Consider the following 26455-nt stretch of genomic DNA (forward strand, 5'->3'; position numbering starts at 1 on the left):
TGTTAACTCGCCTTGCGCGGTTCTCACAGTCAATTCCATCAGCTTTATAAGATATTGATAATTAATCAGACTGCTGTTTAGTAGCCTTATATCAGTAAAAACTTTTGTGCTCTAGAACAATGTCTTCGATGATCTGAATGACAACCACCATATCTCTACTACTGTACGGTGGGTAATATGCACTCAGGCAGCGTACATATCGACTAATTGTAGTACTCCTTACTTTGCATTATTCCTCGAAGTTAACTTTAAGTAGTCTCGGAAATGATCCGATTAATAGTACAAATATTGGGTCGATAGCCGAATTGCTGCTAATGGCATGATATAAGTACGGTGCCTCGAGCAGATAAATTTGAATTAAATCTCAGTTTCTGAATACACTTTTTCGAGAACTAAAAAATACTCCCCGAAGTTAGCGATTTTCAGGACATATTAGAACCAAGGCGAATATCCGGCCAGCTAAACATGCATCCAACAGAGGAGGAAGCAGAACAATATAACACATTGCTGATTTCAACACTTCCTAATAATAATGTATCTGATTAAATCTCAAAGGAAATTTCATTTATTCACAATGAATTTATAATCTTTTAGTACAGCGCAATGGCAGCAAAGAGCTTGTAATTATCGCAGATCTGAAAATCAGCTACGCTTGCTAAAGACAAGTTTCCTTACTCCCAGTATCCCCAAATCATTATTTTCCTCTACACAATAACGATAGATGGACTCTCTGCTAAACTTATACAAAGAAATTAATAAAGATGATTCAGAATTTCAAAGGTATATAGGTTGACAATCCATAAATCAAGTCTAACTATGCATGCAGAATACAGTTTCGCGCGGAGTTAGCCCAGATACCTGTGGCTACTATGTTTGATTTCATAAGACCAGTACCTGCGAACACGATATCTGATCTACAAACTTTAAGATCCAGCTCTGAATTCTCGAGTTTCCTATTCAAGGCAATTTTGCCTGCGAAATTAGATCTTAAAAAAAATAATTCCGAATGGGAAACGAACACTAGAAAACTGGTGAACGAGGTTACGCTTGCTCTCCGACCTTTATCCGAGAAATGGATTTCGTTAGAGGATGAATATGGTAAGTGTGAAATGATTTGTTTCTGAGTACATTTTTAATATAATTAGCTGAGACTCGCACCAGATGGAATTTGCAGCGAACCTTTGTCAGTGTTGCTGAGATCTTACTGAAGCAGCTACATATCATGCTGGAGTTTATTGACTACAGCTCTGCCGACTTGGATTTAAAACTGCTGATCGAGACTGTTGCTACTTATGATTCTTCTCTGTATGCCTGGTCTAATAATGTATGCAGTGAGCTAAGTAATAAAATAGCAAATGATCTTCAGATATCTGCAGAGAGAAAACTGGTAGTCTGTCATGAGATTCTTGCGATATCGCTACGACCTGCATTTCAATCCATCAAAAGGCGGAATGTTTCTAATGCAGGTCGAATTTCTTTGGAGAGAGACCATGAACTTGGCCATGCCTTCACTACTGAGGAGCCAAGAAGCTGGAGCGATTTGCGACCGGAAGCGGCCTCAATTTTGCTGTATATAGTAAAGCATTGCCATGTAAGTATTGTAGTAAGGTCTATTACTATGCTCTGATCATAATTAGAATATGGATTTTTTTCGCAACAACTGGGCTCTTATTGTGCCTTCTACTCTTGTGATTATAGATGACCCTGATCCGACATACAAGACGCAGGGATCTCTAATTCTAGAACAGATTTTGTTAGAGTGCAATCCGAATTTTATATCCAACACCGGTCTTGTGCCTGTTTTTTGGGAATCATTAATGAATTGTTTGACCTACTTACCATATGGCATCGGAGCTATATCGGTCAAAGAATCTAGGGAGTTACTAAAGGTGTCATACCGCGTCTTAATCCAATTGGCGTCAATCAGCTCAATCGAACCAGCACAGTCTAAATCCGTTTTATTTTCTGACTCTCGAGTGGTCCTGAATGAATCTACGTACGCAAGGAGACTTGGCCAGATTGTAACCGATGGAATTTTCCATGGAATGTCAGTTGGTAGCGACGAAGTCGAGATCTCGAATTTGCTAATCGGAGAGTTGCAGACAGTTTGCAAATTAATGAAATTCAGATTTGCAGTATATTTGCAAGAATCTGTCAAGATCCTGGTCAACATATTGTCTAATCCTTTTGCTACCTTGTATACACCTTTACTGATAACAACTCTTGATACCTTTGATACTATTATTGTCGAGACAGCAGCGAGGATACATATCTACAGATATTATATATTGAAAGGAATTCTATTCTGCTGGCGTCAAAGTTTGGATGGGGAAAATATTGAGGATATTAGTTTTCTCCAAGCTAAACTGAAGTCTACAGCTAAAGCATTGGAAAAATGCTGTGAGGGAGAAGTAAACGACGTAGATTGGCATGCCACGGTCCAGCGAATCATTCAGTCCGATGTGCGATTTGAAGAAATATTTGTATAATAGCTCAATGTGCTATAAATAAATTGCTACCTTTTAAATTATATTTATTAGTCAAAAAAAATGAGCCTAAAAAAACACCAAACAACACCGATATGAACCAAGCAGAAATCAAACTTGAATAGTAGGATTAGTGGACATAGTTACGTATTCCATTTCCTCTGATCGCTCGTACTCGTACATATCCAAAGCGACGACAGCTGATTCCCGAACAACACGCTCACTATCTGTCAAAAAATCCTGGAGAACAGGCATGACGTCGTCTGTAGCGATACTTCCGAGAGCTTCAGCAGCTTCGTGGCGGACCATGCCTTCCTCACGAGTGTTTTGAAGAACCTTTATGAGTGCGGTAGTGGATCGAGGATCGCAGAGTTGGCCAAATACGTAAGCAATTTCGTGTCGAAATAAAGCTGATGGGTCGGCAAAACCTGTGATTAAAGCGTCGACGGCATCCGGTGTTCCCAAGTCGCGAAGTCTGAACATGGCGCGATACCGCTCGAAAAGCGGTTTGCTCTGGTCCATTAATAGAGTTTGCAACTCACTGACTTTTGCATTCTCGAAAGGTAACGGAGGTGCAGGATCTATGCTCTCAAAGTCGCTTTGACCTAGAACTTCCTCCTTTGAGTTCCTTGAATGTTCCCATTCAATCCGAGCAACTGCGAGTTCACAGGTTTGCCGGATAACCTCAAGTGGATCATCTGTAAGATATTTCTTTAACAGTGGCAAACTTTTTTCGTCGCCAATTGCACCAAGCGCCTCTGCGGCCTCATGGCGAACCATCGCATCTTCCTGCTCATTGCTAAGAACTTTTCGTAGAGTTTCCACAGCATATAGATTATGCGTTTGTCCGAGAACATAAGCCAGTTCATGTTTCAGCAGTGCCGAGTCATCTGCAAATGCTATTTAATCTTCAGTTAATTTAAAGAAATCTGGCATTCTTATTGACGCAGGCTTACCTTCTCCAATGATATCGATTGCCTCGTTGATACCCTCTTTGCCCAGCGATTTCAAACTGAATAGCGCACGAAACCGATTCGCAAGAGGAACTTGACCCGAAGCATTCGTTAGAACGGCGCGCAATTCGGCCAAGTTCCCGTCTACGGTCGACATTATGCTTATCTTCCGGTATGAAATAAATTGTTTGAGTAATATATCTAAATTATAGATTGAAAAGAAAGAAATCTGACCTATCTGATCAAAATTTTTCAAGGTCCCAGCTAATGCAAGCCGCAGTTTCTGTGTGGACTAGGCTAGAACTCCTCGTCGTGCTAACTCGATTAATTCAGATTATTCCACTCCGCCTTACATATCTGCTTCTCTCTCGTAGTTTAAAAGTTCGAATCAATCTCTGTTCAGTTTACTCAATACAATGGAATATTTAATAAACTAATTGCGGAATGCGTAACCAACGTAAACCTCTTCACTCCGTATCCAATCATAACTCCGTCCACAAATACCAAATAAGATACCAAATAAAACAACCACAAAAAACAAAAGAATGCAACAAGCCTGACACCTTTAAAACATTAACGTCCAAAAAAAATTATGCAAGATTCCGAATGTCCAATGGCGGAGCTTCATGGTTTTTCTGACGAAGCGCATCTTCAGCCCAACAGTATGTACGAACAAGTTGGATGATCTTAGCCTCTTCCATCACACCTTGACCCTCCAAAATAGCACGATTGACTCGAGAGGCAACTTGCCTTCGCAAGGAAGGATCCAGCAGCTCAGTCAACTGAGGCACTAAATTGTTAGGAGTGAAACACAACAACGCCATTGTCCGTTCAAGATCTGCCAAGAACACAGGATTGCGCTGTGCTCGAGCTGCTAGATGACCAGTAGCAAATTTCAAGGCCGGCGTGATATCTCCACTTGCAGATGCTTCACATTTCCGAATCAGCTCGATCAGCTGCAGCCGCAACAATGCGAAATGCAAATCCGGATTTGTGTCTAAGAGCTGCCAAACAGTTAGTTGGTTTCCTTGTAAACAATACAAAAAGCAATCCAGTTATATTCGGCTCATTTTGAAGACTGAAGGTTTTGTTTTCTCATCATAGATATCTATGAGTGGTGCATGAAAACGGTCTAATCATAGCCAACTGGATTCTGAACAGAAAATAAATATGCTTACTTCGGGGTTAAGATCGTTTATCCGCTCGATAGCAACTTGGATTTCGCCAGCATGGATATCATCTCTAATTGCTTTACGATCTTCGATAGAATCTATCGGAACAGTAGATGTGATCTCGGCTTCTTCGGAGAATTTCTCGGCAGCAGACTGATAACCCTCTGTAATCAGATAGTTCATCACAAGTGCATTCAAACTTCTGAGACTGCTGTTAGCTTCCAAATCTCGTTAAGTAAACAATTACAACATCTACTATGCACGCAGCTATCAGATTTCAAGTTATTATTTTGCTCTCCATGGAATTGTCAGAGAGATTCCCAACTTGTTCACAATCATCATAGTATCTGTTGCATCGCATCCTCAAACCAACTCAATGAAGGCATGGATACTTACGATTTCATCACTTTCACGCCTTCCAATTTCTCATTCCACTCTTCCGAAGAAGTTCTCTTCTGAGGAGACTGAGAACGACTTCCTTGCGCTGCTATTGTAGACTAGTTTTGTTAGATTAATCTTGTCCAAACACCGTCCGAACCTGCACATGACTACTTACCATCTCCAGAATCTATTTATTCTAAGCCAACTCCCACTGATATTCAATCAAGTCGACGCGTAATGTCAAACTCTAGTTGGAAAATTATGAAAATTCTACCAATATCTGAAAGCTATCAGCTGGAAAAACTCTTCAAAACAAGGTCTGATCTGCGCGCTAGGTCCTCAAGATGGCACGGTACAATACACTTTGCTTACCATGTTTAATAGTTGGGGTATGTTCCATCATATCTGGAGCCAGGAACCTGACCAGATTGATCGAAATTGCTTTGCATATTTATTTAGTATTTAAGGTCGATTACACTGAGAGAATCATGGACCCAGTCGATCCAGCTTTTCTTTACACGACAGTCACCGGCCAATCGGCAGTCTCAAGTGTGCTGGGTGGTTCCGATACTGCCTCCTCATCCGCATCTAGCTTACCTTTAGATGCACAACAATCAACAACTATCCCATATCTTAAGTTTCCGTCTAGTAAAGCTACTCGCTTGGAAAATGATTTTGCAAAAGGCGAGATTCCTTCCGATAGGCATATTGGAGAATCAGGAACTCATGAGCAAGATGAGAACGTGGGAGAATCAAATCATGGCAATGAAGGCTTAACCGACGCAACATTGAATCGCATGTGCAAATACACCCTATACGAGACTAAAACGCGATTCTATTTGATTGGATCTAACATCAATGATACAAGGTTTCGGGTATTGAAAATTGATCTAACAGCAGATTCTGGCATGTTGTCATTGACTCAAGATGATACTGTGTATTCGCATCCCCAGATCATTGAGCTACTCGAGGCCATTCAAGATGGCAATCCTGTCGGAGGTCTCACCAAGCGGTTGACCTCCTGGGGCGTTATTGGATTCATTCGATTCACTCAGTATTATTATATGTCTGTGATCACCAAACGAAGTGCGGTAGCTCTGCTGGGAGGTCATTATGTATATCATATCGACGCTACTGAGCTGATTCCTCTGTGTTCGAGCGCGGTTTATCGGAAACCCCATCGAAATTCACAGGAAGCTCGCTTTTTAAGTACTTTCCAAAATTTAGATCTCAGCAAAACGTTTTATTTTAGTTACTCATATGACATTACACATAGTCTACAGCGAAATCTGAATAGAGAACGAGAGCGTGTGAAGCTCAAAGTGCCGACTTCGGAATGGAAGGTATACTCAGATTATAACGAAATGTTTGTGTGGAATCAATATCTTCTTAAACCTCTTTTTGAATCCAATGTCGATGTGCTGACTTGGTGTTTACCTATTATTCACGGGTTCATTGATCAAGCAAATATTTCAGTATACGGACGGAATGTGTCGATAGCGATTATCGCTCGGCGGTCCCATTACTTTGCAGGCGCGCGATTTCTAAAACGCGGTGCTAACGACCAGGGATATGTAGCGAATGATGTTGAGACTGAGCAGATTGTGTCAGACATGCTTACGACTTCGTTCCATTCGTTAGATGGACATCCTTTTGGTAATCCTTCCTATACTTCGTTTGTGCAGCACCGTGGAAGTATTCCATTGTTCTGGACCCAGGATATGAGTGGGATGTCTCCTAAACCACCGGTTGAATGTAAGTCTCTGTGAATTTCGGATGAATAGTTTCTAATACAAGAACAGTGAATGTAGTCGATCCTTTTTTCAGCGCCGCCGCGCTTCATTTCGATGATGAATTTCGAAGATATGGATGCCCGGTGGTTGTTTTCAACCTTATCAAAACGAGAGAACGTACACCTAGAGAGACTATTCTTCTGAATGAGTTTGAGCAGTGCTTGCAGTATCTTAATCAGTTTCTTCCGGAGGAGGCTAAGATTCTTTATACGTCGTGGGATATGAGTCGCGCATCCAAAGGACGGAATTCAGAAGTGATCGAGTTTCTAGAAGGCTATGCAGATAATATCTTAAAGACATTGAAGATTTTCCATAACGGTGCTGAGCCGATTTCAATTCAGTCGGGTGTCTGTCGGACAAACTGTATTGACTGTCTGGATCGGACTAACGCAGCACAGTTTGTAATAGGCAAGCGAGCACTGGGATATCAGCTTCACGCTCTCGGAGTTATCAAGGGAACGACCGTGGAATATGATTCAGACTCAGTAAATCTTTTGACGGAAATGTATCATGACCATGGAGATACTATCGCATTGCAATACGGTGGATCTCACCTAGTGAACACTATGGAGACCTATCGTCGGATCAATCAATGGACTAGTCACTCGAGAGACTTGATTGAGAGTATTCGTCGATATTACAGTAACTCGTTTGTCGATAGTCAGCGGCAAGAAGCTATTAATCTATTTCTGGGCAACTATGTGTTTGAGACTGGGCAGCCCATGCTTTGGGATCTAAGCACCGATTATTATCTTCACCACGGCCTTCCAGATCGCCAGCTCAGGACGACCCGGAGAAGTTATCGCAAATGGTGGATTCCAGAAAATATCCAGAAATCGCTCGAAGATCGAGAAACTGAGCACGATATTTCGGAGTATAGGTCGTTGAATCGAATTGTCACAGTGAAAGATGGGATTGCGATCCCATTGTCAACTTCAGGGTATTTTGATGATTATTGGATGGAATATTACAAGCCGAAAATGCTGTCTTCATTTTCGAAAGTTTTTCAGTATAATATGAATTCGACTCTACGGTACACAACGTAAGTTCTCTTCTGTTATAGCCTTCAACATTATTGACCAAAATCTAGTGCTGCCGGGAACAAGCACAATCCGAGTCCATTTGAGCCACGTCTTGACCAATCTCATCCGATTGTTCGCGAACTGGTGGAAAAGGAGCGAATTGCAGACGATCGGAGCAGTATCATCAGCGTTGTCAGTACCTCTCGTCGAACTGCAGCCAGGAAGTTGGGAGGATTAATTGATTTTTCGTCCAAACTGGATGAAAGGAGTCCCTCTCCGCCAGCTCTCGATAGTGATGGCTCTGATTCGATCCTAGAAGACGGATATTACAATCATATCTCATCGATGTTTATTGATAATGAGGATGGGTTCGACGATCAGCTGTGGTGTTATGGAGGCGAGCGGAACGAGCACGGTCAACGGGAGACGATCCGAGAGATGTCTGAGATAGTAGATCATACGTTAAAGCCGTCGGTATTAGCGTCCGAAACACAAGAATATAGAAAATACATGTCGCACCATGACCTTGCGCCTTTGAGTCAGTCGCAAAGGAAGGCATTGGCAACCGATCAACAACATCTGGATTTCCAGAACTACATAAAATTTAACGAGCCAACAGCAGTCAATTCTGTAGATGCAGTCAAAGATGAGGACGGTGTTTTATATGTGCAGCATATTTTGGCACCTGAGCGAGCGACGTCATTGAAAGTGTCTGATGTTGATGAATCGAAACGCTACAAAGGTTATCAGCAATGGATAAAAGGGAGATATACTAAAGCATAATTTTGGTTGCACTGGATTGGAGTTTTGAGATTATGTCACTGAATGAAATCATCATATATTATTATATATATCTAACATGGAAAATGAAAAAGCCGGCGCCGAGACTCCTTATGTAACTAAAACCTACACTTTCTTGTACAAGACAACTCAGTTGTTGGTGCTGAATTTATATCCACAGTCTGTGCAAGTATAAAAAATTGTCGCTCCCTCGTCAGCACTTCGTAATTGTAGCGAGTAATATTGCATTTCGTTTTTTCCGCACTGCGGGCATTTTTCATTGATCGTCGCCCCTTCTTGTTGCTCCTCTCTCTCTAGGGACGTTTTCACCACGGATTTCTTCAGGCGTAGACTTGACGGAAATGCAGTTTCGGATGATTTCGTGATGACAGTCAGGTTTTCAAATTCTAGCATACTTGTTAGTTTAGAGACGATGGGACTGGATGGGCCTTTAGAAACAAGAATAGCCATACCATTTGCAGGATATTGAGCTCCACACTGGCCGCAGATAAACCGTTTCATAGCTGATGGTTTGGAGTCAAGTAGATTTCCACAATCCGTGCAAAAAATTAGACTTCCGACAATCGACATTTTTTGATCTTTAGGTTATCTTGTTAGTAATTTAATTGTATAATATTAATGATTTTCAATTTACTAGAATAGACCTAGAAAAATTCTGTGCGGCTGAATAGACGAAAAAGTCCCAGCGAGAACAACTTAATCTTCCAACTGCATTTGGCAAACTCTATCAAATCACTTCACACATCATAAACTTCTTCATGAACAATAGCTCCAAACTTACGACCCACTTTCGAGCATTGCGAGACTAAGTTTCTACCTCCACAAGATATCAGCCACATATTTGAGTCAGCAGATTCAACTCGAAGAGTAGCCAAAAAATCCTGGACCTCCTTTTCAATATCTAATCGTCGTTGGTTCAAATGTATTAGGCGATTCTGATCCGGCTCAACTTGCTCATCTAACGTAGCTTTAGCTGTCTGCAATTCGAGCTGCGGAATGTCATTTCCAACGGCAATAGAGGAATCGGCAAATTCCGTGCTCTCTAGAAGCGACTCAGCTTCTTCGTTCGTAGAGACAAAAACGTTTATATCCTCAAAATTCAAAATTCTTAAAATTTGAATATCTTTCTGCGATCGAATGGTCCAAATAACCTTGACGTTTTCATTCATCTTACGCAACGTCCGAGCTATAGGAATAGCAAACGAAATACCGGCTCCACCAGCTATGATTAGTGTTCGCCGAAGAGTTTTCTCAGATTTATACATGTCAACGAAAAAATCGTATGATAATGACGCATACGGACCGTGAACCAAATAATGCCCATCGTTCTCGAACTTGAAGCGTTTCGAAGGGGCCACGACCAATCTGACCGTATCATCATCTCCACAGAGACTCGCAATCGTGTACGGATGAGAAGCGGCAAGAAACCACCAACTCGAATCCTGCCGTGTGGGAGAAAACCGGACGTGAGACCCGGCCTCGAAATATTTTGGGAAAAGGTTCCTTGGTAACGTAACTAGGAGTAGTGAGGAGCTGATCCTGTTTACTTCAACACGGCAGTCTTGGGAATATCCGAACCGTTGAAACAATTGTGCACCACCAAATAGCATGAGCAAAGCAACAATGATCCATGCTCGAGGGCTGGAATGGTACGCGAGTAAAGGAATGTAGATCCACGAAAGCGCAATGTGAGATCGAAAAAATAGCTCATGATTGTACTTTCGGATAATATAAAATGATGTTAGAAAGGTGAGAAGAAAGCCAGCCATCAATAAAACACCAAGGAAATGAGGAGGATGTAGGATTTTTTTGGGATGCCCGGTTTTTGCGAAATAGACTAGATAAAGCACTCCATGTGCTGTCCCCAGTACAAACAGAATTCTGCCCAGCCAAATGTGCAGAGGCAATAGGCGCAAATATGATTCGCGAGGAATAGGAGATGGCTTTAGTGATAGAAAAACTAATACAGGCATGATTGCCGCGGATACCCTAGGTTGTTAATGATACGAAATATTGGCCAGCTGGCATATTCAACATACCTGCCTAACCTCTTGGTTAGGTAAATGTAGTCATCATGGGTCTGAAGAAATGAAAGCAACAGCAAAACACCAGTAGTTGTCACAACTACAAGTGGCAGAGGAATTGGTCTCCTGATTTTCCGCGGTAGAAATCCAGCAATATACGACCGAATTAGAAGGAAGACGACGACACCCAGAGAGACTAGAAGAGTTATATATCCATACTTTGCGGTGGTTATTCGACGAGCTATTTTGTCGTCTGGAGTTAGCGACGTGTTAATCGAAAACATGAGTCTATAGTCGGACTGTAACTTCTTTAAATGTCGACGGACTGAAATTAGCGCACTCTATTTCGTTCCACTCGACTGAGAAGTCTGTCCAGGCACGTAGGCTCTGATTTCTACATCCACTGGCCGTTCCATCGCTAATTGGAGCGGCTCAAGCGGCGGAGAACGCGTCAAATCTGGGTACGTGGAAATTACGCGGATCCTATTTGTCGAATCTTTGAATTTTTCATCCACTTTTGGATCCTCAGATAAATTGTTCATTTTTTATTAATTATCGGATATTTGGAAACTGTGGCAAGGTGGTCGTTTGGTTTAGTCAAAAATACGCGTTATCTACGCGCTGATCCATACGACAATCATGGCTCAAGTCGACTGGAATAAGTTTCTAGCGACTAGAGTTGTACTAAATCAGCAGCCTGTGAGTATCGTTTACCATCAGAGCCTTAATAGTCCTAACGCTCCAGATTACTTATAATCTCCTAGCCCGAGAACTTCGTATCAATCCAAAGCTAGCAAAGCAGTGTCTATACTCGTTCCATAGAGCTTCTAAAAGTAATTATTCTGGAAAGGTTCACGCGACTTTTGTCTTGGTCGGGTTCAAGCGTGTTCTGTCTCCCGGAGATGTGGACATGACTAGTACTAGCTTGCCCAGTTCTCAGCCTAGTACGGAACTAAATAGTTCTCAGGATATGCAGCATACGGACGAAGATGGTCGCCGCAATTCTGTGCTGTGTACATACGTACAACTTGTGCAAGAGGAAGATCTCGAGGCCGCAAAGCTTATGTTTGATCGATTGATTTCTATCTATGTGTATTCAATTGAGCCCGCAAAGCTCTCACCTGATCTGATTGAGTTGTTGTACTGCGACAATCAAGTTCGTGATCTTGACGTTGCTGGCGGTTTGAAATTATTTGGAAGTTATGGATCAATTCTGAATTCCATGGCAGTCGAACGCACAAGTCCTTTGATGGCAATCAATGTCAATAATAGTCCCAGATCGACTCTTACATCTACAGAGAAGGCTGTTAGTATACAAACTACGAAACGAGAAAATAATTTTTTCGCAGCCAAGAGTTCGTCGAAACCGGCTGAGAAATCGATTGATAAACAGTCAGAGCATAAACTTCCCAGTTCTAGTAATCAGTCGAGGAACGAATCATGGCCTGAGATTAAAAAAGAAACAGTGAAGAAAGAAAATTTCGGTGGAATACAACCTGAAAAAGTCATCGTCAAACCTGCCATAAAGATCGACGATAAATTAAGAGGAATGTTCGACGATATGGAAGATGAAGATAGCATTTTGCCGGATCAAGATCAAGACTTGGAGATGGAAGATGCACAAGCTAATGAGATCTCCATCAATGAGCCAGAAAATACTGCAGACATCGAGGAGTTTTCTAGAGCGCCAGAAAATGCTGATGTTGAGGAAGTTCTACCTCAAGATCAAGTAGCTCAAAACATTTCTGCTACTTTCAACACCGAATCTAGTGTTGAGAAAAGTGCACAAAGACGAGGCCGCCGACAAGTCACAAAGAGAGTACGCACCAAAGACGAGAAAGGATTTGTCCGATATCAACATATTACGGAATGGGAATCTTGTTCAGAGGGTGAGTTTGACCTAACACCTGCAGGAACCTCTCATATTACTACTCCTGCTGCTCCTGCAAGCAAGGAGGTGATTCGGAAACCGAGTGAAGAAAACTCTAGTTCAAGTGACCGGGAAACCGCACAGCCGAAAGGGGCCACGAAGAAAGGTAAAATTGATAACCGTCAAAGTTCAATTATGAGCTTTAGTCGAAAGAGGTGAATTAAATGTATTACATAAAATTGAGTTATAATACAATGTAAAGTAGCCTATTTATGGTGCTAATCGATCAACTGTCCAAGCCGAGGACTCATTATCACGACGAAAAGTGAATCGATCATGTAAACGATTAGGGCCACCTTGCCAAAATTCTATTTCCAAAGGCACAATTCGAAGTCCACCCCAGCCATCAGGAAGCGGAATCTCCTCGACGTCTTTGAATTTTTCCCTTTGCACTTCTACAAGAGACTCTAATTCCTCACGAGAAGAAATCGACGTACTCTGAGGACTTGACCAGGCCCCAATTTTACTATCATGAGGTCTTGTCTTGAAATAAGCATAGCTTTCTTCGGCTGTTACGAACTCTGTTTTGCCTTCTATGCGGACCTGTCGTTCCAGCCCTTTCCAAAAAAAAGTTAAGGCAGCATATGGATTCGAAGAAATATCCCTAGCTTTCTTCGATGTTTTCCAATTTGAGTACACTACAAATCCTTTCTTGTCGAGTTCCTTGAATAAAACTATTCGCGCGGAAACACGGCCAGAAGGTAAGTAAGCAGTAGAAAGGGTCGTAGATTCAGCAATGGGTTCTTTGGCTTCGACAGCCTCGCCGTACCATTCGCTAAACTGAACGAAGGGATCCAAATCAAGCGATTCTTTCGTGAGCGTTCCTTTAGTGTATTGCTTTGTTTCTGGGGCAACTATGTAGGTGAGTAATCAGCGGATCAGAGCTCAAGACTACATACAGATCAGACGTTCTTTGTCCATTTTTGGCTTGAGCAATAAAAATGCAGTGGCGGATATATTATCAATAAATCTAGTAGTAGATATATTTAATCAGCCTACTAAACCAATAAACTTAGCGATCAAATATTTGATCGAACGGTAACAGCCAAATTGCGCCAGTTGGAGAATTGAGGCGCCTCATAAATTCTTACTCAAGCATCGTGCGGCTCGAACTGAAGTATGAGTTTTTTGTTTTCCGTTCAAAGTTAGCGAAAGTTATACTATTTATTGTCGATCACGAGTCTGGAAACAGTTTAGACTGTTACGCATTTTTTAATTAGTCTTCGTGATTTTAATGCCAGGCGACTAAACTTTCATGGAGGACACACAGAGAGCTGAAGACTCAGAGCTTTGGCCTGCTCAGGCTTCAACAAAATACGTACGACTCAAGTTCGTTCCTGCGTCGACTGACGAGTCCGCTCTCGCCACCATCGACAAGCCAAAATCGATGGCAGATTTATATAGATCGATGGTCGGGCTAGGATCTGCAGCGCAAAATTCTGTGACCTTTAAATCGGCTGAGAATATCCCAGGAACTTCGATAGCGCGACAGCTCGATATTCGGCACGTGGATCCGCCAGTTACTCATTTACCTGTCGAGCAAGACTCGGCCGGCCACAGATATTTAGTTAAATACGGCTGGCAGCCACTTCAGAGAGAAGGATTAGGTGCCGAAGGACGGGAAGGCAGACGACTACCCATCCGTGTCGAGCAACGACCAGACAAGTCAGGCATTGGAACAACTGTTATCCTTCGCTCCAGTGATTCGGGATCTCGATCTAGAACAAACAAGTCCGCCCGCTCTGCGCAAAAGATTACCAAAGGTGAACGAAGGCGCTCACTACGCGAAGCCAGAGAAAAGGACAAACGCGACCATGATAATCTGTACCGTGAAATCATGAAAAGATGAAAACCGCAATATCTAGTTACATGTAAGCACGAGGGTCTATTATCATTGCGAGACAGTGAAGACTGCAAGCTGGCGGTATCAAGCGCCTGTATTGTTTACAATGAAATCATTTTGGCCAGTGGAAATTTACGGTACAAAGAAAAGAATTGAGTTTCAGGCGAGAGCAATAGTATGCACCATAGAGCTCGTTCGCCCGTTGCAAGATCTCCCGCTGTCGTGCGTGAATTTGCATCAACGACAACCTCTTCTGCCTCCTCAGTCTTCAGTTCTACCGCTGCTTCGCAACGACAACCTCGAGTAGATCGGTCGGACTCACGATCTCCTTCTCGAAAAGCGTCCCGGACTCGAAGTTCTGTGTTGATTTATTTGTCCAGTAATATTTTGCAGTGGCTTCTCGTAATGGTCTTGATTGCAGGAATACTGCTCTTGGGGTCGCTTTGGCTAGGCAGCGAGGCAGTTCAAGAACCATGGGCCTTGCGAGATGCAGCCTGTCCTGATTATCGCGCATATTCGACTCGGCGACATTCACCGATCTCAGAAGGTAGGTAGATCGATCGAATTTACGCTTTAAATTTTGACGTTGTCAAGGTCCTCTTAAACTACCGTATCAACGACCAGTTCCGGAATGTCGCACGTATCGGTCTCGCGCCGTAGAGACAGTCATTACGGCGATGAAAGATAGGCTTTCCCATGATCCAGATCTAGCACGGCTTTTTGAAAACTGTTTCCCAAACACATTAGATACCACTGTCCGTTGGCATATTCCTGGGAAAGCACCACAAACGTTTGTTGTTACAGGTGACATCAACGCTGAGTGGATCCGCGATTCGACAAATCAATTATCGCCCTACATCCCGCTAATAAAAAAAGATGAGGGCCTTCGGCAATTGATATTAGGTGCAATACATACCCAGGCGGAGTTTCTCACATCCTCGCCGTACTGTAATGCCTTCCAACCACCACCGCAGTCAAATCTTCAGCCGTCGTCGAACGATCAAAGTGATGTTGTAAACCCGCCATATGATCCCGCATTGGTATTTGAATGCAAGTACGAACTAGATTCTTTGGCATCATTCCTTGATCTTGCGAATAAATACTATGCCAGCAGTGGTGACGCTAGTTTTGTGAATCAAGATCCGTTTTTCGTGGAAGCGTTACTCAATGTAATTGCAGTTTTGGATGAGCAATCTTTGACAACTTACGATAGCGATGGTCGGGATTTAAAATCAAGATATACATTTCAACGGCAGACAAATGTTGGTACAGAGACTCTTGCTTTAGGAGGAGCGGGCAATCCTACCAACTTGAATACCTCACTGATTCGGTCGGCTTTCCGGCCATCAGATGATGCAACGATCTTTCAATTTTTCATTCCAGCGAATGCGTTTATTGCTGTTGAGCTTAAGAAACTAAAAATTCTGTTATCTAGTGCGGGCCATAATGAGCTTGCCGACCAAGTTTTTGAGCGTGGAACGAGAATCGAACAAGGCGTGTGGGACCATGGAGTTTTTCAACATCGGGAATTTGGCAAAGTATTTGCGTATGAAGTGGATGGCTACGGCGGAGTAAATAGTATGGACGACGCGAATTTGCCCTCCTTATTGTCGTTGCCTATTTTAGGATTTGTAGACAAGGACAACGAAATCTATCAGAACACAAGACGGATGGTGATGAGTAAATCTGGGAATCCGTATTACCTGAAAGGTCCCGAATTTGCTGGTATTGGTGGTCCGCATATCGGGGTTCGATACGCTTGGCCGATGTCGTTACTGACCTTGATTCGAACTTCCGATGACGACGAAGAAATTACATCCGCTCTGAAGTTGGTAAAATCAACAACTGGAGGCCTCGGGTTAATGCATGAGAGTGTGAATGTGCGACGGTCAAGAGATTATACTCGTTCATGGTTTGCTTGGTGTAATGCAGAGTTCGCAAAGGCAATATTGGATCTAGCGAAGCGTAAGCCGTATTTGGTTTTTGGTGAGGATGGAGTAGCATATTCTATTGAAGAAGAGGAGATAGAAAAATAATGGATTCGGATAGTATTGCTTGTAATGAATTACATTGAAATAACAAATTTTTAGACATAGAAAAATTATTTCTGACGAGCGGCAAGAAACTCTGCCCATTCGTCTTGATATTCCTTACGCCAACGGCTAAGAGGATCGCGAGGAGTGATCCAGTCTCCTGCGGTCCATTCCATTCTGATTTTGTCCGTGGCAATGGACACCTCATTATCAGGACAAAGAATGTAAAATTCCTCGTTTGCAAGACCTTCGGCCAATCGTTCCGCAATTTGATCTGGGACCCACGCGCCGGCAGGTTTCGTGCCTTTCTCGACGTAGACACCAGGCACGCCTCCTGCCAAACCAGTGAACACCCAACCGGGAATCAAAAGATGGGCTTTGATATTTTGTCCAATGAGATCGTACGACAATTGCTCTGCAAGGAACCGTATGGCCGCCTTTGATGCGTTGTAGGCAGGATTACCAGGTGGATTCGTGATTCCCTGTTTCGACCCAGTGATGATGATGCGGTACGGAGACGCCGACGGAGAAGCAGCGGCCTGTGCCTTAAGAACGGGCAAAAATGCAGAGATACCATTGACAACGCCAAAGAGATTGACATCGAACAGTTTGCGCATACCGTCCGGATTTCCCCACCAGCCATGTTCCTCGGTCTTGTAGTTACCCGAGATACCGGCGTTGAGAAACACCATGTCAATGGTCGCGAACTTCTTCAAAGCAGCATCCTTGAGAGCGACCAGCTCGGATTCCTTGGAAACATCTGTTGGCTGAGATAGAATCTGAATCGAGGGAAATGCAGTCTGAAGAGTCTCGGTGGTCGACTTGAGAAGTGCAGCTGCAGAATCAGCAAGAACGAGATTGTAGCCTTTTGCTGCATAGTACTTAGCAATTGCAGCGCCGATACCACCTGCGGAACCTGTGATCGCAATAGTTGGAGCCATCTTACTTTATGAGTTGAATTGAATTGAACTAAGATAAATTGACTATATTATGATAGGGTTGAAGGTAGCAGGGAACTGCAAAGATTTTGATGGGAGCACCCGAGAAGTTATTCGGAGTTACGAACCGCTGATGGAAGGGTAGTCCTATCAGAGAGGTATGATGTACTGAGATAGCTGTCGAGACTAAGTGGTAACCTGATTTTGACAACTGTAAGGATGAAACCAAGATTTAAATTATTTAAGTTTATGTTCTTTCAGATGTCGGAACGCATCATCATGCCATACTGATTTGCGCCGATAAGACAAAAATCAGATATTGCTCCATATACCGCAATTCAACCAATCTAATCAAACGCAAGTTTTGTCAAACATTTTCGGGTCTAGATTTCCACCTGTCGACTATCAACAATTTTTACACAATGGCACTTTGGCATCATTACGAATAATTCGCACTGTAAAGTATAAAGGAAGTGTTGTAGTAGCTGTGCTCTGATAGAACCAGTTCCTATTAGTCAGACATGACATAAAGCAACAGTTAAGTATCAGTACAAACGCCACTCTAAGTCATCGGAATGCAGTAATCAAGACGGAACAAGTGAAATTATAATTATGCCTTGGGCATGAGATGAGTCTAGGGTCCGGATTGGTTCCTTGAATACTCCAATATGTAGCTTTTCAGCAGACTTCACAATACTGCTGAAAGAACGAGCTAAAAAGTCATGGAACAGCCACCGTAAGAACGAATAGCATATATAATTGAAGTCTTGGTCACGATTGAAACAATCTAAAAGTTATTGGTCACACCAGGCTGGATCTCTTCGAGCTTTGCCTTGAGCTCTGTCCAGAGGCGAGCCTGGCCGTCCCTGTTGGCCGTGATGACCTCTTCTGGCATGGCGACTTTGCAGTCATCGAGATATTGACCGTGCGACTCGGGGCCCTGGACGCCGGCGTTGACCAGGGTGCGGCTTCCCAGTTCAGTTGAGCGAGCGATGAAGGCCTTGACGACGGAAAAGGCGATTCTTTGGAAGCCGCTAACCTGACGCGAGAGCTGGGAGTGGCACAGGCCGGGGCTAACGGCGTTGATGGTGACGGGGTAGCTGCTGGCGGGATGCTCCTCGGCAATGCAACGCAGTGCAAAGATCTCCAGCAGCTTCGACATAGGATACTGGTCGTTCCAATGGGCAATAGCATAGGCCTTGTCGTTGAGGGCGTCAAAGATCTTGGGCTCAGACTTGTGCGGGAACTTAGTGTGCTTGTAGGCTCCGGAGCTGGTGATCACCAACGTAGGCCGGATGTTGAACTTGGCCGCAGTCTCCTTGAGCTTGGGAAGGACCAGAGCCACTAGTAAAAAGGTAGACACCACGTTCACCGTGATCATCGTCTCATTACCAGCCGTCATGGTGAAGTCGACGCACACCAGGCCGGCATTGGCGTGGAAAATATCGACGCGATCCAGGTCCGAGCTCACGCGGGCAGCAAAGGACTTGACGCTGTCGTAGTCTGCCATGTCCAACTTCCAGACCTCAATCTCGGTAGCTTTGGAGGCCGTCAATAGGATCTTCTCCTTGGCCGCAAGACCCTTGTCCAAATTACGTACGGCCAGGATCAGCTTGCTGGCGTCGAGACGTGCGTAGTGACGGGCAGCCTCCAAGCCGAGTCCAACGTTACTGCCGGTAATGACAATAGTTTTACCACTGTACAAAGTCTCAGGGTAGGGCAAGCTCCGGCTTTCCACTAGCTGACTATACAGGAAGCCCATGAGGTGTTTGTAGATAGTTAAGGTGAGTGTGAGTGTACAAGAGTGTGAGAAGTGGTGAGATTGTGTAAAAATATAGTAAACGTGAATTTATTAATTTCCCCCGAATACAGTGATTACTTCGCAGAAAGCGATAAGACGACAGCCGTCGTTAACGAGATGAGATGAGAGTCTGTGGGGACAATCAGGGACAATGAACAAATAAATATGAAGAGCAAACGGTTGAAACCTTAAATACCTACCTATCGCGAGAACCTGGAAGCAGTCAGCAATTAGTAGTAGCAATCGAGGATCAGATTTTCCGTCGTTCAAGGAAGGAGTCAGCTGGATACGGTGCTTAAGATCTTTATTTCTAGACCAGGTTTTCAAATCCTTTTGAAATGTGGAAGCCAGTTTCTCCGTCATCGTTGGCGTTTCTGTGGATATTTAATATTAGAAAGTTAGAGTAGATCTGAACAAGTAAATAATAAATGCAACAGATGCAACTGTGTAAAGGTGCATGATAGTACAAGCAGTATCTGAGAAGTAATCTGATATGTCAGATTTTACCCTTCAAACCACTAGCTGCTCTTTCTTTGGCCAATAGCAATAATATTTGCTTTACTTATATCAACTTTTTAATCTTAAATATCTTAAACCATCACTTTTTATATAACAATGAACTAATAATAAATATTTAGGATAATCAATTCCGTTGTCTTTGCCTAAATTACAAGCTGAGCCAAAAGGGCCAAAGGGGTAGCGAACTAACATGGTAAGTTTGATCACCCGCAGGAGACTATGTCTAAAGTCTCCCGTGGCGTGCTGATTGGTTCTAATCCGAGTCTGCTCATCCCCTATACCGATTAGGATTCCAATAGTCTCAAAATTTGTCCAGTCTACAGGGAGGCCGATGTGGAAGCGCTATGAATGCAAATGACGTAAGATATAAATCGTGGAGTATAAGGCCTGGTCTACAAGTTTACTAGTTTATGGTAAACTGAGGAAGAAAAACCTCTACCAACACTGAACAAATACTGCTAGTATAAGAGCAATAATAACGAGTCAAGTTGTTATTGTTGTTATTAATATTATATCATTATCGAAAAATCGCTATTTTTCTTGACCGACGAGAAACATAGCGTTCAGAGAAGCTTTTACAACTCAGTGAGTGCGGACGATCTGATACAGAGGGAACAGAGGTATCGACACCGGCGCACCTTCGCTGCCCAACATCTGCCGTCGTAATAAAAGTTAACGTAAGCTAATGAATTGGCGTCATCGATTCGATCGTAATTGCATTTGCAGCAACCAATCAACCAGCCAATTCATCATTACTGGCTAGCCTGCTGCGTATTTCTGACTCAGTAAAAATTATTTTTTAGGTCTGAAAGACTACAAGACGCTTAGGGCTTCCAAGCTGGCGGATAACTGGAATGCTTCCAGGGATTACATCTATGGTCGACGCAAGCAGCTAGATCTCTAAAAGGAAAAACATAAAAGCAGATCTGATGACATCGAATCTAGCGAAAAGAGACCACTACCAATTTTATATTGTCATCATCAAGCCGATGCTCATCGCGGCGCCGAATTCCGAATCTGCAGCCGATTCCCGCCAAAGAGTGGGTGAGTGTGGCAAGGGACTCCATCCCGGCGGGTTGTAGTGGAATTGGTGTGTCTGGTATTCTGTTGCCGTTTCCAGCGCGCTGAAGCAAGTATCAGAATCAGACACAATGTAAACTTCTTTCCGTTGTACTCTCATCCGACTCATCTATTACATATGAAATTAATACCAGTAATATTGCTATTGAGCTCGCTAAGTTCAAAAGGCCGTAGAGAGCCGAGAATACCCATAAATATCTGCCCGCACAGCTTCCGCTAAGTACGATTACATAATCTCTTAGACAAGAATTGCGGCTCCGGGGACGGTGTCGGCAGATGCAGCACACAAAGTGGGCCAGTTCCATGTGATACTTATCTAATAGGTTCAAGCTGTAATAGCAGACTGGAGAAATTGGTTTATATCACAAAATAGTAATTTCATCCGCCACTGGTACAAATAAAGAACTTCGTCTAGCAGGTGGTACTCCTTTACGGACCCTGTTTTTGCTTCCCCCTCTCCCGCAGCCGCCCGCTAGGTTTATGTTGGCACCACCCTGAATTCGCGAGTTTTGCAATTCTCCCATCTTTCCTCCTGTTTATCCTAGCATAATTTCTGCTGCTTTTGTCCTTTGTTTTCCGGATATCCAAGGTCTTTCTGACTACAACCTTGATGGCCGCAAGTAAAAGAAGGCTCGTCCTTCTCATTTGTCTTTTAATTGGCACCGTGGCCATCGCGGCATTGTCTTTCTCTTCTTACCAGAGTAAGTTTGCTCTGCATTGGCGTCCAGCGTGCTGCGTCTTGCGTCCTGTCATCTGGCATTCTCGTTGTGTCGAGTTTTGCTCAGATTTTCTTCCGTCTTGACGATTTGCTAATCTATTAATTCGCTACAGATCATCTAAGCAAATCAGTGCCTGCATGGTATCCTCCACATATTCGTGCGAAACTGGCAAACAACACAACAGATTCCTTGGCACATCCTCCTAGCTCAGCCAGCGTGAAAACAGCGTCAGCCAAAGTCTCTGTCGAAGAACCGATACCATTAATCAACAGCACACTTGTGCGTGGCCGTCGTTATGCAGTGGCATCGTCTGTGATGACTGCGCGGTTCTCACAGTACGCGATGATGTTGGCTTATAGTTTGCAGAAATACAACGATTTTGAGGCACTTGATGTCGATCTGATTCTGCTGGTGCGAACCGAAGGAAAGGAGGCAGTCACTCCACAGAATATTACAAGATTAGAACGGGTTGGTTGGAAAATTATGAATGAACATGACCTTGATTTCGAGGGCGTCAATAAGAACGCCATAAGACCGTACCACAGATATAATCTCAATAAGCTCTACTTATGGTCGTATACGCAGTACGATCGGATCGTATTCATCGATGCTGATACGCTATGTAAAGGTTCCATATCAGAACTTTTTGATCAGCCAGGTGGTGGGTATTTGTTATATTTGCTTGTCTCACCACGTTTATTAACTCGGTTCTAGAAATTGCTGGTTCTCCAGATGTTTGGTGGGATATCTTGACCGACACTCGATTCAATTCTGGTGTCATTACGTTCCGGCCCTCGATTGAAGAGTTCCGATCGATGGTCACTGCAGTCTCCGACCCCCGTATGCATAAGCCTAATGACGCAGATCAGGCGTTCTTGAATCAATACTTCAAATTCAGGTTCCACGGATTACCGTACAAGTATAATTTCAATATTGTCATGTACCAGCATTTCCGTCGTGTATGGGACAATTTCTGGCCGGAAGCAGTGATTGTGCATTTCACTACCAAGAAACCTATGCCGAGTCCAAAAGATCATTGTCGAAAAGGATGCAACGAGGTACTTTTAATATTTTCTGTTTAGTTCATATTTTCTAACTTCGTTCAGTGGGAACCTTCAGAATGGTATTCGATGGTTTGTCGGGAAATGCTGAGTTTTTACGGATATGAAAACGAGCTGCCATTATTGGGATGAAAGTGTGTATTCCAGGGTATCGGTAATTCTGTGCTCTGATATTATATGAACGAACGAAACAAAGGGATGAGATAATGGTTCGTTTATGCTGTAAAATAGATCTATCGTTAATTTACTTGAGCTGTATTAATTTAGTGATGTCAAGTTCGAGTTGTATAGCTATGTATATTATTTCAGTGTGAAATGCCATTTCGGTATTTCTATATTCTATATCTAATAGCAATTTAAACTTCGAACTGCCTACTAAGACTCACGAAGCTGGACTCTATTAAAACCTAGAACGTAGTTTGTGCCAAATGCAATTTTTATCACGTGATTATCCGAATTTGATAAGCAAGCTTGAGAATGGAAATCGGTGAAATTCAGACGAAGAAGAATTATGATAAATAATAAAGCAGAAAAGGTCCTTCGAAATAGACGACTAAAACGAAAGTCAAGCAATTGAGGTTTGAAATGCAAATTTCGACTAGTTACAGTCTCTTTAGTCCTAAACTCAACTAGTTAGGGTCCAGAACTAAGCGTGAGGCGCGGGAATGGAGTCAGTAAGAAGATAAGGAAATTTTCGACATTTCCCAGACGACGAAGAACTATCTATTAATCCAATTGGACATCGAAACAACGGAATAATGGCGGAGGAAGTTTTATTTACACCGATTAAGGTAGGGCGTATGGAGCTACGACACCGGATAGTGTTCCCTCCGATCACACGATATCGTGCAGACGATGACGGGACTCCGAACGAAGAGCTTGCGCCGGAATATTACTCTGAGCGATGTCTTGTTCCAGGGACGTTATTAATTGCGGAGGCGACGGATGTCAGTAGTCGTGGTGGTGGGTGGCCAAACGCTCCTGGAATATTCACCGAGAAGCAAATTGCCGGTTGGAAAAAGGTAACCGACGCGGTGCATGCAAAGGGCGGGTTCATTTTTGATCAAGTCTGGAATCTGGGCCGGGTTAACGTAGGAACAAAGCTACCCGACGTCTACAGTGCTTCTGATGTCCAGATGCCCGAGCGGCCGAAGCCTCGTTCGTTGACTATAGCAGAAATTCATGAAATGGTCGACGAGTACGGCGTCGCAGCCGCCAACGCAATCAAAGCTGGTTTTGATGGTATCGAAATCCATGGTGCCCATGGCTACTTGGTCGATCAGTTCCTACAAGACGTAACGAATCTTCGAACTGACGAGTACGGGGGGTCAATCGAAAACCGTGCAAAATTTGGACTTGAGGTGGTCGCAAAATGCGTCGAAGCTATTGGAGCAGACAGAGTCGCTATCAGATTGTCTCCGTTTTCGAAAGTTCAGGCAATGAGAATGAAAGATCCTTGGCCGACCTTCTCGTATTTCATCTCTCAGCTTCAACTTAGGTTCCCCGGTCTGGCATATGTCCATATGGTTGAGCCTAGGACAGCGGGCAATAATGACCAGATTCCAGAAGAAGGTGATTCTTCAGAGCCTTACCGTGAACTCTGGAAAGGCATCTGGATCGCCGCCGGCGGATTTACCCAGGATTCGGCTCGAGAATATACCGCCAGTCATCCGAACACGCTCGTGGGAATTGGGAGATATTACACGTCTAATCCGGACCTTGTCGCTAAATTTAAGGAGAGAATGGAGCTGGTCCCTTATGACAGATCAACATTTTATACAAATAAATCCCCCGTGGGATATATTGGCTGGAAATACTCTGAGGAGCTGAAAGGAAAATATTATTAATAATGCATGTATAATATCCAAATAGATTTAGAGATTATCTGGTCCCAGAAATATTTTACATCGATTGATCGCTCGTTCAAGCATTTGCTTTTCGTCTGCAAAAATAATTGCCGTAAACTGTTTTTGAATGGCGGTTGAATCTGCTGTCGTCGGTAGATCCTGGATAAGATACTCGTAAAAGATAGACGATACATCCGGATCAGTGTACCTTATTTCTCGATCGTGAAGAATCTCTAGAATTAGCTTGACAATCGTTATATTTATCCGTGTTCTTTTTACTGTATTCGGTTTAATGTTGAAACGCTGAAGAGACTTGTGACTCGGAATTGGTTCTTTGACCAATATCTGTGCAAGCTGCGCAATGCGATCCCAAAGATGGACATTCACCCTGCCACAGTAATCAACTTTGAGCTCAACAGGGTTTTGCAAATCTGTTGTAGAATCCGTTGAATTCCACAATATGTTATATTTGCGGTAGCATTGCCGCACTTGTCGGTCGAGAAGTAAATAGTTATTGACATTGCCTCGTAAAGCAAAGCCATATTTTACAAGCAGATGTGCGTTCGACAGCGGGCCATAAGAATTGTAGATCTCTTTGCCCTCAAATATTGACATTTTCGGTAATTTAATTGCTTCATTTGTAACAATTTCACATGAATCATTAGAATCGGGATTTGATGATGACATGTCTGATCCAGAATCTGATCCAGAATCACTACCACTATCCGAGAGGTCTGGCATAGATTTATCAGTTTCGGAATCACTCTGTTCAGCCGTGTCGGGAGATCCAGTTTCCGAAGATTCAATCAGAGTTTGCAGAAGTTTAGCCGACTCATGTTCACATCCATTTGATGCTCCACAATATTCACACACTTCGTACAGACTTTCGAAGTGGACTTGCTCTCTGTCTGAGTGATTAAACAGATCGGCAACGGGACACAAAGCAAATCCAATGAACGAGTCTATCTCAAAGCAACGGGCTGCAACTACAGACGCTGCGCCAGTGAAAGTATCATATGATATAAGATCATCCCATTCTGATGTTCTGGACTCCACATGACCGAGAAGTTGCCGAATGACAAGCTCGTTCTTGACAAAAAAAGGCATGACTATTGATCTATACATATCTTCGAGAGCGCTCTCGGCGGCTCGGAAAATATCCAAGACATCAGAACCTTCGAGACCGTCAAGCATCTCCTTAGGCCAGTACCGAACACAAGACGCTTCGCACAACGGCATCAGATTGATATAGGCAGCCCATGGCGACTGGGAGCCTAGCGCACGCTCAATCATGAACGCTAAGATCAAACCCGCCGTGGATGTGATCTCGTCCTCAGGAAGAACATTGCATATCGACGACGAGGACGCGGATAAAAGGGCCTCCTTGGGGATGCTAACCAGAGGGAAGTTTGCCGGAATCTCGCGTCTACTCGTGCCTGCTAGTCTGGAATCGTCAATATCGCTCGGTGCTCGCGCATGCAGAAGAACGTGGTAGCCACGCACGGAATCGAAAGCTATCCGAACAAACGGCGAGATAACAATGCGATTCGAGGTGACGAAATCCAGAAATGACGGTAGTTTCTGCATTGGGGGTCTGTTCTTTCTAATCTCAAATCACCGCACGAGAGTCCTTAACATCGCACGTCCATATCGCGTTCTTTCTTTCAGTGTCCGTCCGCGCAGCAACTGTTTTTCGCTCGCTCTTCTCCCAGCCAAAAAAAAATAATGGTCCACTAATTGGCAACGCCTTCGGGATCTGAGCCGCAGTCATGTGATTCTCCAGAGGCAGTTGATGAAGAACATGGATAGAGGTGAGGGCAAGTAGAAGAGCCTGACGAAAGGTGCTGCCAAATAAATTAGGAGAGCCCTAGATGGATAGCTCTTGTCTAGACACGGCCAGTTTGCCGATTTGAACGACAAAGCTTCTGGAACAGCACATTAGTCAAGTTGGGGATGCGTCTGTCGACAACTCCACAAATTTGAAATCCATCAAGCGTGCAGACGCGGAGAAATTACATCATAGAAAGACCTAACGATAGAGTTGAAAGTGCC

The 26455-nt window shown here is 43.5% G+C and overlaps 15 protein-coding genes across 15 annotated transcripts; 7 read left to right on the forward strand and 8 right to left on the reverse strand.

The window, feature by feature from the left end:
• The first annotated feature begins 620 nt into the window (after positions 1-620).
• On the forward strand, positions 621-2530 carry V1516DRAFT_675238 (uncharacterized protein). Its single transcript, XM_066922219.1, has 3 exons — positions 621-1098; positions 1146-1591; positions 1638-2530. Exons 1-3 carry the CDS (start codon positions 870-872, stop codon positions 2487-2489), a joined length of 1527 nt encoding a protein of 508 aa, XP_066777420.1. The 5' UTR covers positions 621-869; the 3' UTR covers positions 2490-2530.
• Positions 2514-3699, reverse strand: V1516DRAFT_675242 (armadillo-type protein). The gene is made up of 2 exons (XM_066922220.1): positions 3443-3699; positions 2514-3385 (listed from the first exon to the last, which is right to left on the reverse strand). The coding sequence occupies exons 1-2, from the start codon at positions 3594-3596 to the stop codon at positions 2598-2600; spliced, it is 942 nt and encodes a 313-aa protein (XP_066777421.1). The 5' UTR covers positions 3597-3699; the 3' UTR covers positions 2514-2597.
• Positions 3700-5279, reverse strand: V1516DRAFT_675245 (CTLH/CRA C-terminal to lish motif domain-containing protein). Its single transcript, XM_066922221.1, has 3 exons — positions 5168-5279; positions 4618-5108; positions 3700-4443 (listed from the first exon to the last, which is right to left on the reverse strand). Exons 2-3 carry the CDS (start codon positions 4792-4794, stop codon positions 4030-4032), a joined length of 591 nt encoding a protein of 196 aa, XP_066777422.1. The 5' UTR covers positions 4795-5108; positions 5168-5279; the 3' UTR covers positions 3700-4029.
• A 71-nt stretch (positions 5280-5350) lies between these two features.
• Positions 5351-8670, forward strand: V1516DRAFT_637812 (SacI homology domain-containing protein). The gene is made up of 3 exons (XM_066920053.1): positions 5351-6747; positions 6795-7827; positions 7876-8670. Exons 1-3 carry the CDS (start codon positions 5481-5483, stop codon positions 8588-8590), a joined length of 3015 nt encoding a protein of 1004 aa, XP_066777423.1. The 5' UTR covers positions 5351-5480; the 3' UTR covers positions 8591-8670.
• V1516DRAFT_637816 (uncharacterized protein) lies at positions 8621-9211 on the reverse strand. The gene is made up of 2 exons (XM_066920054.1): positions 9061-9211; positions 8621-8994 (listed from the first exon to the last, which is right to left on the reverse strand). Exons 1-2 carry the CDS (start codon positions 9176-9178, stop codon positions 8738-8740), a joined length of 375 nt encoding a protein of 124 aa, XP_066777424.1. The 5' UTR covers positions 9179-9211; the 3' UTR covers positions 8621-8737.
• On the reverse strand, positions 9198-11009 carry V1516DRAFT_651229 (uncharacterized protein). The gene is made up of 2 exons (XM_066920259.1): positions 10648-11009; positions 9198-10597 (listed from the first exon to the last, which is right to left on the reverse strand). The coding sequence occupies exons 1-2, from the start codon at positions 10914-10916 to the stop codon at positions 9346-9348; spliced, it is 1521 nt and encodes a 506-aa protein (XP_066777425.1). The 5' UTR covers positions 10917-11009; the 3' UTR covers positions 9198-9345.
• A 56-nt stretch (positions 11010-11065) lies between these two features.
• V1516DRAFT_675252 (DNA polymerase subunit Cdc27) lies at positions 11066-12771 on the forward strand. The gene is made up of 2 exons (XM_066922222.1): positions 11066-11331; positions 11378-12771. The coding sequence occupies exons 1-2, from the start codon at positions 11272-11274 to the stop codon at positions 12719-12721; spliced, it is 1404 nt and encodes a 467-aa protein (XP_066777426.1). The 5' UTR covers positions 11066-11271; the 3' UTR covers positions 12722-12771.
• V1516DRAFT_675254 (uncharacterized protein) lies at positions 12704-13599 on the reverse strand. The gene is made up of 2 exons (XM_066922223.1): positions 13462-13599; positions 12704-13416 (listed from the first exon to the last, which is right to left on the reverse strand). The coding sequence occupies exons 1-2, from the start codon at positions 13481-13483 to the stop codon at positions 12773-12775; spliced, it is 666 nt and encodes a 221-aa protein (XP_066777427.1). The 5' UTR covers positions 13484-13599; the 3' UTR covers positions 12704-12772.
• A 218-nt stretch (positions 13600-13817) lies between these two features.
• Positions 13818-14411, forward strand: V1516DRAFT_685647 (uncharacterized protein; the record flags this gene model as incomplete). Its single annotated transcript, XM_066923626.1, has 1 exon — positions 13818-14411. The coding sequence occupies one exon, from the start codon at positions 13818-13820 to the stop codon at positions 14409-14411; it is 594 nt and encodes a 197-aa protein (XP_066777428.1).
• An 86-nt stretch (positions 14412-14497) lies between these two features.
• V1516DRAFT_343505 (uncharacterized protein) lies at positions 14498-16474 on the forward strand. The gene is made up of 2 exons (XM_066918927.1): positions 14498-14952; positions 15000-16474. The coding sequence occupies exons 1-2, from the start codon at positions 14583-14585 to the stop codon at positions 16439-16441; spliced, it is 1812 nt and encodes a 603-aa protein (XP_066777429.1). The 5' UTR covers positions 14498-14582; the 3' UTR covers positions 16442-16474.
• Positions 16475-16506: 32 nt separating this feature from the next.
• Positions 16507-17382, reverse strand: V1516DRAFT_651241 (uncharacterized protein; the record flags this gene model as incomplete). Its single annotated transcript, XM_066920260.1, has 1 exon — positions 16507-17382. The coding sequence occupies one exon, from the start codon at positions 17377-17379 to the stop codon at positions 16507-16509; it is 873 nt and encodes a 290-aa protein (XP_066777430.1).
• A 547-nt stretch (positions 17383-17929) lies between these two features.
• On the reverse strand, positions 17930-19138 carry V1516DRAFT_712048 (uncharacterized protein; the record flags this gene model as incomplete). Its single annotated transcript, XM_066924279.1, has 1 exon — positions 17930-19138. One exon carries the CDS (start codon positions 19136-19138, stop codon positions 18164-18166), a length of 975 nt encoding a protein of 324 aa, XP_066777431.1. The 3' UTR covers positions 17930-18163.
• A 1761-nt stretch (positions 19139-20899) lies between these two features.
• V1516DRAFT_675265 (nucleotide-diphospho-sugar transferase) lies at positions 20900-22991 on the forward strand. Its single transcript, XM_066922224.1, has 4 exons — positions 20900-21477; positions 21608-22156; positions 22210-22553; positions 22602-22991. The coding sequence occupies exons 1-4, from the start codon at positions 21387-21389 to the stop codon at positions 22686-22688; spliced, it is 1071 nt and encodes a 356-aa protein (XP_066777432.1). The 5' UTR covers positions 20900-21386; the 3' UTR covers positions 22689-22991.
• An 89-nt stretch (positions 22992-23080) lies between these two features.
• V1516DRAFT_675268 (uncharacterized protein) lies at positions 23081-24471 on the forward strand. The gene is made up of 2 exons (XM_066922225.1): positions 23081-23134; positions 23190-24471. The coding sequence occupies exon 2, from the start codon at positions 23315-23317 to the stop codon at positions 24401-24403; it is 1089 nt and encodes a 362-aa protein (XP_066777433.1). The 5' UTR covers positions 23081-23134; positions 23190-23314; the 3' UTR covers positions 24404-24471.
• On the reverse strand, positions 24431-25990 carry V1516DRAFT_664359 (uncharacterized protein; the record flags this gene model as incomplete). The annotated part of the gene is made up of 1 exon (XM_066920585.1): positions 24431-25990. The coding sequence occupies one exon, from the start codon at positions 25988-25990 to the stop codon at positions 24431-24433; it is 1560 nt and encodes a 519-aa protein (XP_066777434.1).
• Between the last annotated feature and the right edge of the window lie 465 nt (positions 25991-26455).

The sequence above is a fragment of the Lipomyces oligophaga genome (assembly GCF_038497815.1).
Source record: "Lipomyces oligophaga strain CBS 7107 unplaced genomic scaffold V1516scaffold_4, whole genome shotgun sequence".
In the NCBI taxonomy this organism is placed as follows: Eukaryota; Fungi; Ascomycota; class Lipomycetes; order Lipomycetales; family Lipomycetaceae; genus Lipomyces; species [Lipomyces] oligophaga.

Bases quoted from the DNA above. Each gene is read 5' to 3' on its own strand.
- V1516DRAFT_651229 (XM_066920259.1), bottom strand. From the start codon at position 10,916: ATGTTTTCGATTAACACGTCGCTAACTCCAGACGACAAAATAGCTCGT. The intron at 10,598-10,647 runs GTATGTTGAATA...TTAACAACCTAG, and splicing joins CTAACCAAGAGGTTAGGCAG to GGTATCCGCGGCAATCATGC.
- V1516DRAFT_675265 (XM_066922224.1), top strand. From the start codon at position 21,387: ATGGCCGCAAGTAAAAGAAGGCTCGTCCTTCTCATTTGTCTTTTAATT. The intron at 21,478-21,607 runs GTAAGTTTGCTC...AATTCGCTACAG, and splicing joins GTCTTTCTCTTCTTACCAGA to ATCATCTAAGCAAATCAGTG. The intron at 22,157-22,209 runs GTGGGTATTTGT...ACTCGGTTCTAG, and splicing joins ACTTTTTGATCAGCCAGGTG to AAATTGCTGGTTCTCCAGAT.
- V1516DRAFT_675268 (XM_066922225.1), top strand. From the start codon at position 23,315: ATGGCGGAGGAAGTTTTATTTACACCGATTAAGGTAGGGCGTATGGAG.
- V1516DRAFT_675238 (XM_066922219.1), top strand. From the start codon at position 870: ATGTTTGATTTCATAAGACCAGTACCTGCGAACACGATATCTGATCTA. The intron at 1,099-1,145 runs GTAAGTGTGAAA...TAATATAATTAG, and splicing joins TTCGTTAGAGGATGAATATG to CTGAGACTCGCACCAGATGG. The intron at 1,592-1,637 runs GTAAGTATTGTA...GATCATAATTAG, and splicing joins ATATAGTAAAGCATTGCCAT to AATATGGATTTTTTTCGCAA.
- V1516DRAFT_675245 (XM_066922221.1), bottom strand. From the start codon at position 4,794: ATGAACTATCTGATTACAGAGGGTTATCAGTCTGCTGCCGAGAAATTC. The intron at 4,444-4,617 runs GTAAGCATATTT...ACTGTTTGGCAG, and splicing joins TAAACGATCTTAACCCCGAA to CTCTTAGACACAAATCCGGA.
- V1516DRAFT_675242 (XM_066922220.1), bottom strand. From the start codon at position 3,596: ATGTCGACCGTAGACGGGAACTTGGCCGAATTGCGCGCCGTTCTAACG. The intron at 3,386-3,442 runs GTAAGCCTGCGT...AAGATTAAATAG, and splicing joins AATCGATATCATTGGAGAAG to CATTTGCAGATGACTCGGCA.
- V1516DRAFT_343505 (XM_066918927.1), top strand. From the start codon at position 14,583: ATGCACCATAGAGCTCGTTCGCCCGTTGCAAGATCTCCCGCTGTCGTG. The intron at 14,953-14,999 runs GTAGGTAGATCG...GACGTTGTCAAG, and splicing joins ACATTCACCGATCTCAGAAG to GTCCTCTTAAACTACCGTAT.
- V1516DRAFT_675254 (XM_066922223.1), bottom strand. From the start codon at position 13,483: ATGGACAAAGAACGTCTGATCT. The intron at 13,417-13,461 runs GTATGTAGTCTT...TCACCTACATAG, and splicing joins GGACAAAGAACGTCTGATCT to TTGCCCCAGAAACAAAGCAA.
- V1516DRAFT_675252 (XM_066922222.1), top strand. From the start codon at position 11,272: ATGGCTCAAGTCGACTGGAATAAGTTTCTAGCGACTAGAGTTGTACTA. The intron at 11,332-11,377 runs GTGAGTATCGTT...CTAACGCTCCAG, and splicing joins TTGTACTAAATCAGCAGCCT to ATTACTTATAATCTCCTAGC.
- V1516DRAFT_637812 (XM_066920053.1), top strand. From the start codon at position 5,481: ATGGACCCAGTCGATCCAGCTTTTCTTTACACGACAGTCACCGGCCAA. The intron at 6,748-6,794 runs GTAAGTCTCTGT...ATACAAGAACAG, and splicing joins TCCTAAACCACCGGTTGAAT to TGAATGTAGTCGATCCTTTT. The intron at 7,828-7,875 runs GTAAGTTCTCTT...ACCAAAATCTAG, and splicing joins TCGACTCTACGGTACACAAC to TGCTGCCGGGAACAAGCACA.
- V1516DRAFT_637816 (XM_066920054.1), bottom strand. From the start codon at position 9,178: ATGTCGATTGTCGGAAGTCTAATTTTTTGCACGGATTGTGGAAATCTA. The intron at 8,995-9,060 runs GTATGGCTATTC...CAAGTATGCTAG, and splicing joins AGCTCAATATCCTGCAAATG to AATTTGAAAACCTGACTGTC.